Source organism: Eubalaena glacialis, chromosome 2 (genome assembly GCF_028564815.1).
Source record: "Eubalaena glacialis isolate mEubGla1 chromosome 2, mEubGla1.1.hap2.+ XY, whole genome shotgun sequence".
NCBI lineage: Eukaryota > Metazoa > Chordata > Mammalia > Artiodactyla > Balaenidae > Eubalaena > Eubalaena glacialis.
This window is the reverse complement of record NC_083717.1, coordinates 79,192,983-79,212,241: the sequence shown is the minus strand read 5'-3', so window position 1 is coordinate 79,212,241 and position 19,259 is coordinate 79,192,983. Positions and strand designations below refer to the sequence as shown.

At 35.1% G+C, this 19,259-nt stretch overlaps 1 protein-coding gene and 1 long non-coding RNA gene across 2 annotated transcripts in view; both read left to right on the top strand.

Moving 5' to 3' along the window:
• Positions 1-2,643, top strand: part of LOC133084141 (uncharacterized) — a 131,210-nt gene extending 128,567 nt beyond the window's left edge. The window contains exon 3 of the long non-coding RNA XR_009699393.1: positions 2,571-2,643. This is a non-coding gene — a long non-coding RNA (uncharacterized LOC133084141). The remainder of the gene's footprint in view (positions 1-2,570) is intronic.
• A 2,646-nt stretch (positions 2,644-5,289) lies between these two features.
• Positions 5,290-19,259, top strand: part of TEX9 (testis expressed 9) — a 91,674-nt gene continuing 77,704 nt past the window's right edge. The window contains exons 1-4 of the mRNA XM_061180294.1: positions 5,290-5,329; positions 5,431-5,522; positions 14,306-14,369; positions 16,143-16,222. Coding sequence (XP_061036277.1) covers positions 5,309-5,329; positions 5,431-5,522; positions 14,306-14,369; positions 16,143-16,222 — 257 coding nt within the window. The 5' untranslated portion in view covers positions 5,290-5,308. The remainder of the gene's footprint in view (positions 5,330-5,430; positions 5,523-14,305; positions 14,370-16,142; positions 16,223-19,259) is intronic.

The following is a 19,259-nucleotide window of genomic DNA, read 5'->3' as shown; positions in this document are numbered from 1 at the left end:
TTTACAATCTGGTGGCATTAAATATATTCATAACATTGTTCAGTGATCACAATCGTCCATTTCCAGAACTTTTTGATCATCCCAAACAGAAACTCTGTACCCCTTAAAAAAATAACACGTCAGTCCCCTCTCTCCCCATCTCCTGGTAACCTCTATTCTATTTTCTGTCTCTGAATTTGTCTATTCTAGATACCTCATATAAGTAGAATCATACAATATTTGTTCTTTTGTGTCTGGCTTATTTCACTTAGCATGTTTTCAAGGTTCATCCATCGTATAATGTGTATCCAAATTTCATTGTATGTATATACTACATTTTGTTTTATCAATCTTGCTTATAAGTTCCAGGAGATTTTTGTTGATTCCTTGGGATTTCTCCATAGACACTCATGTCATCTGCAAACGAAGGTATTTTATTTCTTCATTTCCAATCTGTATACCTTTTATTTCCTTTTCTTGCCTTATTATTAGCTAGGACTTTAGGTGTGAGAGTAAATAAGAATGGTGCGAGAGGATATCCTTGTCTTGTTCCTGATCTTTGGAGGAAAGCATTCAGTTTCTCACTATTAACTATGATGCTGGATGTAGGCATTTTTTAGATGCTCTTTATCAAGTTGAGGAAGTTCCTCTCTATTGCTAGTTTGCTGAGAATTTTTACCAGGAATGTTGTTGGATTGTCTCAAAAGCTTTTGCTGCATCAATTTGTATGCTTGTATGATTTTTCTTCTTTATCCTCTTTATGTACTAAATTATACTGAGTGATTTTAGGATGTTGAACTGTCCTTATTCACCTAGAATAAATCCCACTTGGTTGTGTTGTATAATTCTTTTTGTACATTGTTGGATTCAATCTGCTAATATGTGTTAAAGACTTTTACATCTATGTTCATGAGAGATATCAGTCCATAGTTTTTTCTTCTTATAATGTCCTTAACTGCTTTTGGTATTAGGGTAATGCTGGACTCATAGAATAAGTTAGGAAGTGTTCCCTTTATTTCCATTTTTTAGAAGAGATTGTGGAGAATTGGTATCATTTCATCCTTGAATGTTGGTTGAATTCATCAGTGAAACCATCTGGGCCTGGTGCTTTCTTTCTTGGAAAGTTATTGATTCAGTCCTTGATACTCAGATTATCTATTTCTCCTTGAGTGAATTTTGATAGTTTGCATCTTTCAAGGAATTGGTTCATTTCATCTAATTTATCAAATTTCTGGGTATACAGTTGCTGATAGTATTCCTTTATTTTTCTTTTAGTGTTCATGGGATAATTAAAGATGATCCCTATTCCATTTCTGATAATGGTATTGTATTGTTTATTTAAACATTTTTTCTGTATATTATTATGTTTTTACATCTTAAAAAGGCTTTCTGGCTGGGGAGAGATTCCTTGGCATAGCCAATTCTTGGAGATAGCAAAGGGCTCAGCCAGGAGTGTACCTTAAATATACCAACTGACCAATGCAGAGTCATACCTCCTCTATCTGGCCTGTACACCTCAGGAGGCAATATTCCTCTGTTTAATCATCCCAGGGCCAGATACCAGGCAACTAGGAACAGACCCTAAAGCTTAAAGTCTGCTGAAATGATTCGAACTAGCCAATCCTAAACTGTTCACTCTGCCTTGCTTTTTCTATAGGGTAGTCTAGGTTTTCCCTTCACTCATGTTTTCTGCCTCCTAACTACTCTGAGGCTTTTCCATATATCTCTGCATGGCATGCTGTGCCTCCCAATTCTAGGACCTGTGAGTATAATGAACTTTGTTTTCATGAGCCTCTTCTATACCTTCTCTTGTGGTTGCACCTGACTGACCTGACTGACCATCACATAAAAGAACACAACAGGTAATTTTGTGCCTTTGCTTTTTTCCTTGGTTAGTATGGCTAGAGGTTTATTGATTTTATTGATCCTTTCAAAGAACCAGATTTTGGTTTCTGTGATTTTCTCTGTTGTTTTCCTGTTTTTCAATTCCATTGATTTCTGTTCTAATTTTTATTATTTCTTTTCTTTTGCTCTCCTTAAGCTTAAATTGCTCTTCTTTCTCTCATTGCCCAAAGTGGAACCTTAGATTGTTGATTTTAGATTTACCTTCTTTTCTAATATATACATTTAATGCTAAAATTCTAAGTGCTGCTTTCATTGTATCCTACAGGTTTTGATAAATTGTATTTTCATTTTCATTGAGCTCAAAATACTTTTAAATTTCTCTTTAGACTTCTTTGACCCATGTATTATTTTAAAGTGTGTATTTAATCTCCAAATATTTTGGGATTTCACAGCTATTTTTCTGTTATTTATTTCTAGATTAATTCCATCATGGCCTCAGAGAAGATAGTTTATATAATTTCTGTTACAGGTTGAATTGTGGTCCCCCAAAAGACATGCTGAAGTCCTAACCCATCACATACACACCCCTCCCCTTAACCTGTGAATATGACCTTATTTGGAAATTGGGTCTTTACAGATGTAATCAAGTTAGCATGAAGTCATTAGGGTGGGTCCTAATCCAGTATGACTGGAAGAAATGCGACGTGAAGACAGACACACACAGGGAGAATGCTATGTGATTACAGAGGCAGAGAGTGGAATGATGCAGCTACAAGCCAAGGAATGCCAAGGAGTGACAGCCACCACCAGAAGCTAGGAAGATGCAAGGAAGGATTCTCCCCTACAGGTTTCAAAGGGGGCATGGCCCTGCCAACACCCTGATTTTGGACTTCCTGTCTCCAGACTGTGAAACAATAAATTTCTTTTGTTTTAAGCCACCCAGTTTGTGGTACTTTCTTACAGCAATTCTAGGGAACGAATATGATTTCTATACTTTTAAATTTATTAATGTGCATTTCGTGGCCCGGATGTAGTCTCTCTTGGTAAATGTTCTGTGTGACCTTGAGAAGGATGTGTATTCTGCTGTTGTTGGATGGAGTATTCTCTAAATGTCAATTAGATCAGATTGATAATGCTGTTTAGGGCAATTATATCCTTACTGATTTTCTGCCTGCCTGAACTATCAGTGACTGAAAATGGGGTGTTGATGTTTCCCAATGTATTTGTGCATTTTTCTGTATCTTTTTGCACTCCTATTAGTTTTTGCCTCATGCATTCTGACACTCAACTTTTTGGTTCATACACATTAAGGATCGTTATATCTCCTTGGAGAGTTGACCTCTTTATCATATGTAGTGCTCCTCTTTATCCCTGACAGTTTTTCTGGTTCTGAAATCACTTTGTTTGAAATTAATGTAGCTACTCCAGCTTTCTTTTGATTAGTGCTAGTATGGCATAACTTTTCACATCTTTTCACTTTTTAATTTTAATAATTTATTTTTAATGTTTTAACAGCTTGATGTATTTCACATGCTCACCATTCACCCATATAAAGTGTACTAGTATAGTCACAGAGTTGTGCAACCATCAGCACAATCAATTTTAGAACATTTTTATTACCCCTCCCCCACCAAAAAAATCTTGCAACCCTTTAGTCAACCCCCCATCATCTGCCGGGGCTAGGCAACCACTGAACTACTTTCTGTCTCTATAGATTTGCCTATTCTGGACATTTCATATAATATGTGGTCCTATTAGAATGGAATCATATGATATGTGGTTTTTTTGTGAATTGCTTCTTTCATATAGCATATTTTCAAGGTTCATCCATATTGTGGTATGCATCAGTACTTCATTCCTTTCTGGTGCCGAATAATATTCCATTGTACGAATATACTACTTTTAATTTACCTATTAATCAGTTTATTATCATTTGAGTCATTTCCACTTTTTGTCTTTTCTGCAATAAACATTTGTGTACAACTTTTTGTGAGGGTATATGTTTTCATTTCTCTTGGGTATATAGCTAGGAGTGGGTTGCTGGATCATGTGGTAACTTTATGTGTGAACTTTTGAGAAACTGCCAGACTGTTTTCCACAGTGGCTGCACAATTTTGTATTCCTACCAACAGTGTTTGAAGGTTTGAATTTCTCCACATTTTCTCCAACCCTTGTTATTGTCCATCTTTTTTTATTATAGTTATCTTAGCTGGTGTGAAGTGGTATCTCATTATGGTTTGATTTGCACTTCCCTGAAGACTAATGATTTTGAACACCTTTTCATCTCCTTTTTGGCTATATGTATATCTTCTTTGGAGGAATGCCTATTCAGGATACTTACCCATTTTAAAAATAGCTCTTTTATATATTCTAGACAGGTCTCTTATTAAATAAAAGATGTGCAAAATTTACGTCCCTTTCTGTGGTTTGTCTTTTCACTTTATTTATGGTATCCTTTAAAATGAAATGTTTTTAATTTTGATGATGTCTAGTTTATTGATTTTTCTTTCTTTGCTTGTGTTTCTGGCATCATTTCTAAGAAATCATCACTAATTCATGAATATTTATACCTATGTTTTCTTTAAAGAGCTTTATGGTTTTAGCTCTTGAGGTTAGGCCTTTGATCCATTCTGAGTTGATTTTTGTACATGGTGTGAGATAAGGGTCCAACTTCATTCTTTTACATGTGGACATCCACTTATCCCAGTACCACTTGTTGAAAAAGACTATTCTTTCCCCCATTGAATGGTCTTGCTACCTTCGTTGAAGATCAGTTGACCTTAAATGTGAAGTTTATTTCTGGATTCCCAAGTTAATTCCAAAAAAACTGGAATTTTTGACTGCTTACTGTGTTCCAGGCACAATCCTAAGCACAAATGCACTTACCCCTCTTAGTAACGCTGTGAGATGGGCACTATTCTTACCCCCACTTCACGGATGAAGTAGCGAAGATAATGATTTGCCCAAGCTAGTAAGTGGCAGACCCAGGACATGAATTTAGACGACTGCCTTGAGAGCCTGAGCTTTTAACCATGCTATAAATAAATGTGAGAAGTCAAAACTTGGAATCCCACTAAATAGTTCATTTTAAACAAAACAGCTGGAGGTCAAATTGGCCACTTAGTTTGGAAAAAACCACAACAGAGGAGGAGCTTTACTAGCTTGCTTCCTACTGAGTATTAGAAATGGACCTGTCTTCCTTGGTTGAAACCCCTCCATCGCCAACTTAAGAATTTATAAATCAACGCACTACTTCGGCTTCTTCTGTTCTTGCAGCAGGACAGACGTTAGCGCTTACCGCGAAGGGCGGAAAAACCGCAGAGTCCACTCCCCAATTCTCAGCCCCGCCGCAGCCTCGCGCTATTTTCTGCCAACAGTAGGGGCGTGGACAGAATCGCCCCCCGGGCTGGAGGCCGCCCGTGTTGTCGTAACTCTCGCGGGAAGATGCGTCGTTGCCTCGGTAACGGCGTCGCGGCCGCGAAAAATGGCGGGGCGAAGTTTTAAGGTTAGTTCAACTCTACACTGCTGGGTAGCAGCTAGGTTTCGGGCGGTCCTGCGGACACTGGAATTCATTTAACTTTGGGTCTGAAAGTGTCTCTTTTACAGAGACGGGGCGTTTCAGGGACTCCGCTTCCACCACGCGTTCAGCAACCTTCCACACTTCGTCGGGACCTCCTCGCCAAGGAGGAAGAATATAAGTAAGAAATTTGGCGGTTCAGCTTTTCCTTCTTTCTTTCGCTTAAATGAGGCTGCTTACAAATACTTTTCCTGGTGACTGACTGGATCTTTGGGACCATTCACTGTCCAGCAGTTTATCATCCCATTCGCTTGCCCTTCTTTATCTTTTTAACTTGAGCTGCGACCTCGTAGCTGTTGAAAGTGGGCGAAAATTTAACCCAAGTGAGTAAACCTGTTCGTCAGCGAGACGATACCGCTAGTAGTTTGGATAGCAGGAATTGCCACGAATAGTTCAGTTTCTAGTTAAAGGAATTCCACTTAATTTCAAGTTCCTAGAGTTTACGTATGTAAATTTCTTTTAGGTTTGGTTTCTAAACTGAAAGCATGTTTCTCAGGGCATTTGGAATTACCGTTCTCATCCGCATTTGGTGGTGTTGGGAGGATTTTCCTTCCTTATCTGCTGTCAGTGTAATTACAGCTATCCTGACAACACGTGCTTTCATTCTTGGACCACTCCACTCTTCATCCCCCGGTTTTCATGCAGCGGTCAGAGTAATCTTTTAATTTTATCTTGTCACTCCTTTGTCTAAAACTTTGCAGTGGTTTCCACTTGCACTTCAAAAGCTCTGTCACACCTGGCTCCTACCTCTTGTGTGATCTTGACCTCTCTCCTTTTTGCCTACCAGAATGGCCTTTCTTGACTATGATAAGTAGGCTCCCCATTACTCTTTTTTAATTGTGTAATTAAATTTTCGTTGTAATTAGCATAACTTGTTACAGTAAATTCATTTGTTAGTTTACTTTTTGTCTGTTTCCTCCACTGGACTGTTAGTTCCACAAGGTCAGAGACCATGTCTTTTATTTGCCCTCGTATATACCCTTACCAAAAAAATTATATTTTAAAAATTCACCTTTTTAACTTAAAGTAATTTAATTTAAAACTTGGGAAACATTCTGGCAGTTCCTCAAATGGTTTAACATAGAGTTACCAAATGATCTGTACTTAAAATTAAAGCATGTTTAGAGTTAAAACTGAAGTGTACTTTCTTTAGATAAACTAGACACGTGTCAGCTTGCATGTAGAAACAGTGATCTTCCACTGCTTGATGAAATGGGCCTATTATTCAAGTATGAGTGTACTTAATCAATGGATCTGTTGTTCATATACAGCTCTGAATCAGCTGTTTTCAACCCAAAACATTTGTTTTCTTTACCATGCACCAGATAGCGCTAAATACATGCACTGATTAGGTTAATTCATTTGGTTATTTAAGGATCTATTTGCATCTGGCCCTTCATTAAGGATATGGTCCTGATCAAAGTCAGGCATCTATAGGAACTATTCTATTTTAGCAAAAGTTTTGTGGTAAAGACTCCCAGTTGTTACTTGTTCTGTTATATGCACTCTGAGGTGTGCAAATCTGAGGCGTTTGAACAGAGTAGCTCCCAGGCACTGCTTGAAATTTGTGATCACTCAGCACTATGCGTAAGGGTGAAATGTCTGGCCATCCTTATAGGCAAGAATATGAGTTCATAACAGAGTGTTTTGCCACGTGTTGTCTTGGTGGTAAGCATATGGGGATGTTGTTTTAATCAAATGAACACAGCACTTTCCAGGGATCCCAATCCAGAATCTTTTACAATCAGCTCTTGTCAAATAGTTGGAGGAAATAATCACTATATGAGACAGTAAACCAAGGAATATGCTGATCACTCAAGTCAATAGATATTCCAAGCCTTGTGCGTATATCATAAAACCAGAGAGCTAAACAATAAGATTACGTGACATCTGGTTTAATTGATCTTGATAACTGGAAGGGCAAGCCTTCCCCCAAACTTCTTGCCCATAAATGCCAATTACATTGGATTTATAGATTAATTTGCAGAGAACTGACATCTTTATGCTGTTGAATCTGCCCTTCCACGAATGTGATATATCTCTATTTACATGTGGGTGTTTTGGGTATCCATTAATAATATTTTATCATATTACTACATAAGAGTCTTGCATGTACAATTTTTTCAAGGGACCTTATAGTTTTTCCTTGCTATAATGAATGGCTCTTTTTCTACTACATTTTCTAATTGGTTATATGTATAGAAACATTACTGATTTTTGTATGTTGATCCTAGACCTATATTTATATAGATTGTCAGCTCTGCTGAACTGTCTTATTCTACAGAGTCCGTTGAGTTTTTTATAAAGACAGTTATATCATATGCAAATTGTGATAGTTTTGTCCCTTTACAGTTTCTTCTGCATCCTTTTTCTTGATCTGGTTAGAACTTCCAGTGCAATATGAAATAGAAAAAGTAATGGTAAGCATTTTTATCTTAGTTATGATTTTCAGGAGCCCACTTTTAATAATTTATCACTACATTTGAGGTTTGCTGTAGCGTTTTGGTATTTTTTTTATCAGGCTTAAGGACGCTGTTTCCCTTAATTCTTTATTTTTTAATCAAGGATAGCTGATACGCAGTATTATACCCTTAATTTGTATTTTGAATGAATGTTAAATTTTAACAAAGCTTTTTCCCCCCCAAATTTATTTAGGCGATGAAATTTTTTTCACCCCCTCGTTTAATGTTTTAACATACTGAACTACAAAGGCAGATTTCTTGTTTTCTTTTAAAGTCCCCTGGATTAGATTGCTTTAATTTTATGGAGGTTTTTTTTCATCTATAAACAGAAATGAAATTGGTCTTGCACTTTTTTCTAGTTCTTTGCCTTTCTGATTTTGATGTGATTATTATCCTAGCCACATAAAATAAGCTGAATAGTTTTCCTTTTTCGTTTTAGTCTGTTCTTGGAAGCTTCTTGTAATCAGAGATCATCTGCCCTTTGATTAAAATTGTGAAACTGAGTCTAGTGTGGGTGTTTTTTTTTGCCTGTGAATGCAGTTTCTTTAATAATTTTTGCATCCAGAATAAATTTTGGTTATTTGCTAGTTTTCTGGAAAAGTGTCCACTTCATGTATGTTTTAAAATGTATTAACATACATTTATTCTAATTATGCTCTTATGTTTTAAGTCTTGACTGTATCTGTAACCTTATACACACCTTCTTTTGGGGACTTTTCTGTCAGTCTTGCTGGGAGGTGTATATGTTTTATTGGTCTTTTCACAGAATTAGCTTTTGGTTTTATTGCTAATCTATGTGATTTAAATTTTTTTTTGATTAGTCTTATCTCTATTATTTCTCTCTCTTCTAATGGTGGATTTATTTCTTCTTTTTTTAGTTTCTTTTTTTAGTTTAGTTTTTATTATTTTTTAATACATACATTTAATTTCTGTATATTTCTCTCCAACCACAGCTTATCGGTTTTTCAGTATCTGTTTTGATATATATATTTCTTTTGTGGTTATTTAGTTTTAAATATTTTATGATTTTTCATAGTGATGATTTTAGGAGTGTGTTTTTGTAGTTCCCAAGCATCTGTTTGTTTGCTTGTTTGTTTTATTTTTGTTATTTTATAATTTATTTTTAATTGTACTGTGGTCAGAGAATGTATATAATATTGATTTTCAAAAATGTTTGAAACTTAGTTGTGACCAGGTACATGTTGAATTTTTGTAAATATTCTGTGTGTTCTTTGATAGAAAGTGTATTCACTATTTGTTGACTCATATCTTAGATCAAGCTAATTAATGTTGCTGTCCATAACATCAGTATCATCACCATTTTTTTTTTCTAGTAGCTGTATTGGTTTCTGTTAGAGATGTACTGAAATCAGCTATAATTATGATTTTAAAATTTCTCCTTATAATTGTGTCCAATTTTGTGTGGGGGCTATATTGTTTGATTTATTTAAATCCTCTTGATGAATAATTCCTTTCGTTATTATGTAGTGTCTGTTATATCTTTTTCATTCCTTTATTCTCAAACTTTTTATGTCATTTAGCTTTATGAAGAGCATTTCTTTTATATTCTCTGGTAATTTCTGCCTTCTAATGAGTGAATTTATTTACATTATTTTGTTTATTAATTTGAAGTTGTTTGGGCCGTCTTATTTTTATTTTCTATTTATGCCTTTTCTTTGGTTTTTTTTCTGTCTTTTGTTGGTTGAATGAGTTTTCATTATGTCTTTATTTTTCCTTTGCTGGTTTGGAAAGACCTTAGAATGCTTTAACTTGGTTTCCCTCATTTGTCAAGTTATATAATACTTATTTCCCCTTTGCTTTGAATACCCTTACCTGTCATTTTCATATTCTGTACTAATTTAGATTTATCATCATGTTTTCTCATTTCTTTGCATTTTTTTTCTGGGTTCAATTTCCTCTTTTCTGAAGCATAGACCATTCATTACTTCTCTGTATGAAAATCGGAGTCTTAAATTCTCCAGTCTTACCTGAAAATTTTGTTACTTTGCACTTATTCTTCACAGATTGTTTAGCTGAATATAGAACTCGAAATGGCTAGTCCCTGCCCCCCCACCTCCCGATGGTCCATTAAAGATACCATTTCATTGTCCATTGGAATCTAGAGATATTGATAAGGCATCTACTGCCAGCTTTTAAGATAGTCATGCTGGTAGACTATTTTTCTCTCTTCTTTTTAAATATTTGCTTTGTAATTTAAAGAACATTCTCCTTGTCTTTGAAGTTCTGCAGTTTCATTATGATGTGTACAGGTGTGGATTTGTTTTCTTAATTCTGCTTGAGGTCCCTATATTTATTCATTTCTGGAACATTCTCAGCATTATCTCTTTTTTAAAAAAAGTATTGTCTGTTTTATGTTTCTCGCTATATTCTTCAAGTTTCAAATTTTTGTCATTTTTCTTTTTGTTTTGTTGCAGTATACTTGATTTACAATATTATACTATTTTCAGGTATACAGCATAGTGATTCAAAACTTTTATAGATTATACTCCATTTAAAGTTATTATAAAATAATGGCTATATTTCCTGTGCTGTACAATATATCCTTGTATCTTATTTATTTTATACATAGTAGTTTGTATCTCTTAATCCTTTACCCCTATTGTACTCCTCCCCCCTTCCCTCTCTCCATTGGTAACCACTTGTTTGTTCTCTACATATATGGGTCTGTTTCTGTTTTGTTATATTCATTATTTGCTTCATTTTTCAGATTCCACACATAAGTGATAACACACAGTATTTGTCTTTCTCTAACTTATTTCACTAAGCATAATACCCTCCAGGTCCATTCATGTTGTTGCAAATGGCAAAATTTCATTCTTTATTATAACTGAATAGTATTCCATGATATGTATGCAGATATATATAGATATATATAGATATATATCTATATATATCTCACATCTTCTTTATCCATTCATCTGTTGATGAACATGGAGGTTGCTTCCATATCTTGGCTATTGTAAATAATGCTGCTATGAACATTGGGGTGCATATATCTCTTCAGAGTAGTGTTTTCATTTTCTTTGGATATATATCCAGGAGTGGAATTACTGGGTCATATGGTAGTTATATCTTTAAGTTTTTGAGAAACTGCCATACTGTTTTCCACAGTGGCTGCACCAATTTACGTTCCCACCAACAGTGCACAAGGGTTCCCTTTTCTTCACATCCTTGCCAACATTTGTTATTTGTGGTCTTTTTGATGATAGCCATTCTGACAGGTGTGAGGTGATATCTTATTGTAGTTTTGCTTTGCATTTCTCTGATGATTAACAGTGTTGAGCATTTCATGTGCCAGTTGGCCATCTGTATTCTTCTTTGGGAAAATGTCTATTCACGTCTTCTGCCCATTTTTTAACCAGGTTATTTGTTTTTTTGATATTGAGTAGTATGTGCTATTTATATAGTTTGGGCATTAAACCCTTGTTGGTCATATCATTTGCAAATATTTTCTCCCATTCAGTAGATTGTCTTTTCATTTTGTCAATGCTTTCTTTTCCTTTCCTTTCCTTTTAAATTTAATTAGGTCCTATTATTTATTTATTTATTTAGTTTCCTCTGCCTTAGGAGACAGATCCAAAAAATACTGCTGTGGTTTATGTCAGAGTGTTCTGCCTCTGTTTTCTTCTGGAGTTTTATGGTTTATGGTCTTACATTTAAGTCTTTAATCTATTTTGAGTTTATTTTTGAATATGGTGTGAAAAAATGTTCTAATTTCATTCTTTTACATGTAGCAGTCCAGTCTTCTCAGCACCACTTATTGAAAGACTGTCTTTTCCTCATTGTATATTTTTGCTTCCTTTGTCATAGATTAATTGCCCATATAAGCATCGGTTTGTTTCTGGGTTCACTATTCTGTTCCATTGATCTCTGTGTCTGCTTTTGTTCCAGTACCATACTGTTTTGGCTACTGTAGCTTTGTAGTATAATGATTATGGATTAATCCAAGAAGAATATATAACAATTGTAAATATATATGCACCCAACATAGGAGTATCTAAATACATAATGCAAATGACAACAGACATGAAGGACAGTAACGCAATAATAGTAGGGAACTTTAACACCCCACTTACATCAAGGACAGATCATTCAGACAGAAAAATCAATGAGGAAACACTGGCCTTAAATGACACGTTAGACCAAACAGAATACATAGTATTCTATTCAAAGGCAGCAGAATACACATTCTTTTCAAGATCACATGCTAGCCCACGAAACAAGTGTCGGTAAATTTAAGAAAATTGAAATCATATCAAGCATCTTTTCCAACTACAGTACTATGAGATTAGAAATCACCTACAGGAAAAAAACTGCAAAAACACAAACATGTGGAGGCTAAAAAATATGCTACTAAACCAATGGATCACTGCAGAAATCAAGGAGGAAATCAGAAAATTCCTGGAGACAAATGAAGATGAAAACACAGCAATCCAAATTGTATGCGATGCAGCAAAAGCAGTTCTGAGACAGAAGTTTATAGCGATACAAGCCTGCCTCAGGAAACAAGAAAAATCTCAAATAAACAACCTAACCTTACACCTAAAGGAATTAGAAATAGAAGAACAAACAAAACCCAAAGTTAGTAGAAGGAAAGAAATAACAATCTGTTGATTGTCCCTCCTGGGCACTTGTTTCTTAATGCAATTTGTTACCTTTGTGAAGACATCTTTAGTAGGGTTTGCTTTCTGAGAGAGTTGCATGTGTTCTAGATGAGCAAATCCCTAAGGGTGGTTTTGCATTTAACTTTATTAGCTTATCAGAGTTTTCACTGGTTCTAAGCCAACTTTCTATATTAAAGTTTTGGCATAGTGTCCCTGTACCATCTGGGTAAGATGAACTTGGACTACACTCCTATGTGCTCTGATTACTCACAAGAGAATCTTTTCCACACATGGCTCTAGTTTCATTTCCATTCACCTAAGGTTATGGGTAGTGTTTTTGTGGTCTGTGGTTCACAGGTGTAGCCCTTTGTGACTCTGTCATGTGCATCAGTTTCTAGGTGTTAAGCTGTTCTGGCTTCTGTTCCTGTTTACTGCTCTCATTTTGAGTTGCTGCTTTATTTTTAGTGCCAGGGTATTTTCCTTGCCTGAGTTTAAGTTTAGCAATATTTCCTTCGTTACATTTTATCCAGGATTTCTATGGGTTTTGGAGCAGAATAGCCTTTTGATTTATCTCAGCCTGCTATATTGACCAGAAACCTCTAATGGTTCTTGTTAAGGAAATGTGAAAAATCAGGTAAAGCCATCTTGAATACAACTTTAAGTCTTTATTAGATATTTTTATTTTGATTAACTCATCCTAATATATAAAAATATTTCTTAAAACATCAGACTTTTTTAAGAAGGGATATGATACTGCTTTTTTTCTTCCCGGGGGTGGGAGTCATCACTGGTTTGTGGTACTTCTGAATCACATATCTGAAAAAACAAGGTATCTCATTTTAAAAATTGCTCTGCATATTTTCTTCATAAAACTTCAGAAGAGCCTAGATAGCCTAGAAATGTGACCTATGAACAGAATTTAAAAGTTACATGCTTTTGAAGATGTTTATTATAATGTTAACCTTTAAAACTGAGAAGGGGACTTCAACTAACAGGGGGAATGGTTTAGTACATTATGTTAACTTCAACTCTAGAATATTTCATAGCCATTTAAGGCACTAATTATAAAAATTATATAGAGATAAATATATTCCATCTGTATTGTTATGGCAGAACAGTACAAAATTGTGTGTGTGCTTACAGATGAAAATTAGAAGGGAATTTTAAAAATGATTGGATGATGGTGGTAGGATGATGAGCAATTTTTTCTTTAAAAACGGTTTCCCTCAATGGCATTGCTATTCTTACAGTCTTAATGGGACTAAATAGTATTCCTATTCTTTGCTAGATTCCAAATAGATTGAAAAAAAAAAAAAGGAGTGGCAGGTGTAGGTCAAAGTAATCACCCGTATTCCTGATGAAGCTGATATTGAAGTATGTAGCTGAGGTATGAGCCACCTCAGGTCTGCTCACTAAACCCCAGATATACCTCCCCAGTCACCTGAACACCCCTGATGAAATCAGCCCCCTCCACACCCCACCCCGCTCCTGTTCCCCATTGGAGTTGATCCCAAGGACATGGAGAGTGGAACTGAGTTGAACCCACCCAGTTTATTCTTCCCAAATAAATCATTCCACCTGAAGTAATAGCCAGGGAGAGGCTAGGAGTTACATGGTTTGAACTTCCACCAGAAAGAAGAAGGATCATGGGGATTTGGAGATAAGCTTTGTAATAATTGTGTTAATTTTCAAATAAAAATGTCATGTGTATGTTTTGGCATTTCTTGATTAGCTAAATTGTAGTTATTGAAATTTAATTACTTTTATTTTTGTGTTACAATCTTCAGTCTGTCACAATTATTATTTTCTGCTTTTAGGCGTTTAAATGCAGAATTAGAGGCAAAAACGGCTGATCTGGTTCGACAAGCTGAGGAAGTAATAGTAAGTGAATGTACAATTAATAGTAATTCCATGTAAGTGCTAGTTTTTTAACTTTTTAATTTGATGTGTAACATACATACAAAAAAGTGCCCAAAGCATAAATTTTCAGCTCAATGAATTATCATAAATTGAACATCAATGTATGCATAAGTATGTGTATACATGCATGTATATGTTTTTGATAAGCACACTATTTTTTTAAAATTTATTTATTTTATTTATTTTTGGCTGCATTGGGTCTTCGCTGCGGTGCGTGGGCTTCTCATTGCAGTGGCTTCTCTTGTTGCAGAGCACGGGCTCTAGAGCATAGGCTCAGTAGTTGTGGCGCATGGGCTTAGTTGCTCCGCGGCATGTGCGATCTTCCTAGACCAGGGCTCGAACCTGTGTCCCCTGCATTGGCAGGCGGATTCTTAACCACTGTGCCACCAGGGAAGCCCAGCACACGTTTTCTGAAAGCCACTGAAAAAGTGTTTTCCATTTAGATATTCCAATCATCTAATTAATAGGAACATTAATAGTATTTCCCACTATTTTAAGATTAATGTTTGCAAGTAGCTATATAGAATTAGTACTGGTAATTCAGTAAGGATAGAAATAAAATGGTCTCTGGACAGAAGCTGAATAAAGGTTAACAACTACCCTTAATGCTCAGATGGTAATCTTTTTCTTAAACTCTGCAGTTGGATGTAACTCAGATTCTTAGGGCTAGACCATAATCAGATTTATAGTCAGGAAAAATGTAGTGAGGTTACATCACTAGACAATGTAAGCATATTTGCCCCATTCTGGCTACCAAATTGGTTATTCCTACTTTAAGCATCCCTCCCTAAGTATCAGCATTCCCAATATTAGTTGATAGGATATAGTAATATTCCTTAGAGGAATAAAGTAGCTGCTTTCAAACTTTTTAAATTTTTTATTCTAATTCATTTATAATTCTCTTTCATTTAAATCCCACCCCCACCCCACTTTGGAGTTGATGGAGGCAGGAAAGAATAGGCAATATTTTAATGTCTTAGATCCATCATTATTTGTTAGTTTAGGAATGAGAAACATATAACATTTCAAGTAATATTTAGATAATGGTTACAGATTTACTAGTTGCATTTGTAATTAAATATTTTACTAAAAAATAAACATTGTACCTTTTAGTTTTTGTCAGTGTCTTAAGAGCAGAAAAATAATTTTTCTGAAAATAATGTTCAGAAACTCAACATTATAGTAGAGTGAGGGATTCATTATGTATTCTGATCAAAGTCCTCTAATAGATGTAACTTTTGCCGCATTGAATTTTTGTTTTTTCACTTTCATATTAATACATCTTCTCCAAAAGCTTTCACTCTTAGTGCTTCATTTTTAGCACTTTCATTTCTATGTGGTCGTCTTAACATTGAAGTTTTTCTGATTTGAGACAAGTTTTTCTATCCATTAAATGGATTTATGTTTCCACTTCTTATGAACCTTATTTCCTTTGCATGTTGCAGAAGATGGAAGCTCTAATGTAGTTGGGAAGCAGAAGTCAGCTAAGATCATATAAAGGCATTGGCCTTCTTACAATTTTGCCTTAGAATTGACTCTTTTAACCAAGAATGAATGAAAAGGTGAAAATACATTGTTACAGATCTTATTTTGATACCATAGCTTTTAGAATTCTGTGCTTTGATTTTATAGAAATTGTGGACAACTCTGAAATAATTAATGATCAGAAAGGCACTTGAATATATCCTAGTTTTGTGCATTATTTTCCTATATGACTTTGTTTTATTTAACTAGAGAGATCAGCAAGAAGTACGATCTCAGTCTATTTCAACACAAATTAAATCATATGAAGAGGAAGATGATTACAGTTTAAGGTAAGACTTAAATTCCCAAACACCTTTAAAAAATTTTCTTTTTACTGGGTAAGTGCCTTAAGATTGTTTTCTGTTGTTTTTTTTAAATTAAGGTATATTTGACATACAACATTATATTGGTTTTAGGTGTACAACACAACGATTCAGTATTTGTATATATTGTGAAATGATCACCACAGTAAGTATAGTGAATATCCGTTACCACACATAGTTACAGAATCTTTTTTCCCTGTGATGAAAACTTTTAAGATCTACTTTTTTAGCAGCTTTCAAATATACCATTAGTATTATTAAGTATAGTCTCCATGCTGTACATTACATCCCCATGACTTACTTATTTTATAATTGGAAATTTGTATCCTTTGACTCCTTTCACCTATTTCACCTGCTCCCAACCAACCAGCCTCTGGCAACCATCAATCTGTTCTCTGTATCTACAGGCTTGTTTTTATTTGTTTGTTTTTAGATTCCGCATACAAGTGAGATCACTTATTTGTCTTTGTCTTTCTCTGACTTATTTCACTTAGTATAATGCTCTCGAGGTCCGTCTATGTTGTCAAAATGGCAAGATTTCATTTTTTTAATGGCTGAATAATAGTTATATATATATAAATATTATTTTATATTTTAACATATGCATATATATATATATATATATAAATATAAAAGCACATGTTCTTTTCTCATTCATCCATTGATGGGCATTTAGGTTGTTTCCATATCTGGGCTATTGTAAATAATGTTGCAATGAACATGGAGGTGCATATATATAAAAACATTAGTGTTTTCATTTTCTTCAGATAAATACCCAGAAGTGGGATTGCAGGATCATGTGACAGTTCTGTTTTTAATTTGTTTTTTCTTTTTTCTTTTTTTTTTTTAATAGATCTTTATTGGAGTATAATTGCTTCACAATACCGTGTTCGTTTCTGTTGCACAACAAAGCAAATCAGCCATATGCATACACATGTCCCCATATCCCCTCCCTCTTGAGCCTCCCTCTCATCCTCCCTATCGCACCCCCTCTAGGTCATCACATAGCACCGAGCCCATCTCCCTGTGCTATGTTGCTGCTTCCCACCAGCCAACTGTTTTACATTCGGTAGTGTATATATGTCGATGCCACTCTCACTTCACCCCAGCTTCGCCCTCCCACCCCATGTCATCAAGTCCATTCTCTATGTCTAGCTCTTTATTTCTGCCCTGCAACTAGGTTCATCAGTACCATTTTTTTTTTTTTTTTTAGATTCCATATGTATGCGTTAGCATACCGTATTTGATATTTGTTTTTCTCTTTCTGACTTACTTCACTCTGTATGACAGACTCTAGGTCCATACACCTCACTACAAATAACTCAATTTCATTTCTTTTTATGGCTGAGTAATATTCCATTGTATATATGTGCCACATCTTCTTTATCCATCCATCTGTCGATGGACACTTAGGTTGTTTCCATGTCCTGGCTATGGTAAATAGTGCTGCAGTGAACATTGTGCTGCATGTCTCTTTTTGAATTATGGTGTTCTCAGGGTTTATACCCAGCAGTGGGATTGCTGGGTCATATGGTAGTTCTATTTTTAGTTTTTTAAGGAACCTCCATACTGTTTTCCATAGCGGTTGTATCAATTTACATTCCCACCAACAGTGTAGGAGGGTTCCATTTTCACCACACCCTTTCCAGCATTTATTGTTTCTAGCTTGTTTGATAATGGCCATTCTGACCAGCGTGAGGCAATACCTCATTGTAGTTTTCATTTGCATTTTTCTAATAATTAGTGATGTTGAGCATCTTTCATGTGCCTCTTGGCCATCTGTATGTCTTCCTTGATGAAATGTCTATTTAGGTCTTCTGCCCATTTTTTAACTGGATTGTTTGTTTTTTTGATATTGAGCTCCATGAGCTGTTTGTATATTTTGGAGATTAATCCTTTGTTGTTTCATTTGCAAATATTTTCTCCCATTCTGAGGGTTGTCTTTTTGTTTATGGTTTCCTTTGCTGTTCAAAAGCTTTTAAGTTTAATTAAGTCCCATTTGTTGATTTTTATTTCTGTTACTCTAGGAGGTGGGTCAAAAGAGATCTTGCTGTGGTTTATGTCAAAGAGTGTTTTTCCTACGTTTTGCTCTAAAAGTTTTATAGTGTCTGGTCTTATATTTAAGTCTTTAATCCGTTTGGAGTTTATTTTTATGTATGGTGTTAGGTAGTGTTCTAATTTCATTCTTTTACATGTAGCTGTCCAGTTTTCCCAGCACCACTTATTGAAGAGGCTGTCTTTTCTCCATTGTATGTTCGTGCCTCCTTTGTCGTAAATTAGGTGCCCATATGTGCGTGGATTTATCTCTGGGCATTCTAGCCTGTACCATTGATCTGTATTTCTGTTTCTCTGCCAGTACCATACTGTCTTGATTACTGTAGCTTTGTAGTATAGTTTGAAGTTGGGGAGCCTGATTCCTCCAACTCCGTTTTTCTTTCTCAAGATTGCTTTGGCTATTCGGGGTCTTTTGTGTTTCCATACAAATTGTAAGATTTTTTGTTCTAATTCTGTGAAGAATGCTATTGGTAGTTTGATAGGGATTGCATTGAATCTGTAGATTGCTTTGGGTAGTAGAGTCATTTTCACAATGTTGATTCTTCCAATCCAAGAACATGGTATATTTCTCCATCTGTTTATGTCATCTTTGATTTCTTTCATCAGTGTTTTATAGCTTTCTGAGTACAAGTCTTTTGCCTCTTTAGACAGGTTTATTCCTCGCTATTTTATTCTTTTTGTTGCAATGGTAAATGGGAGAGTTTCCTTAATTTCTCTTTCTGATTTTTTGTTGTTGGTGTATAGGAATGCCAGAGATTTCTGTGTATTAATTTTGTATCCTGAAACCTTACCAAATTCATTGATTAGTTCTAGTAGTTTTCTGGTGACATCTTTAGGATTTTCTATGTACAGTATCGTGTCATCAAAAAATAGTGACAGTTTTACTTCTTCTTTTCCAATTTGTATTCCTTTTATTTCTTTTTCTTCTCTGATTGCTGTGGCTAGGACT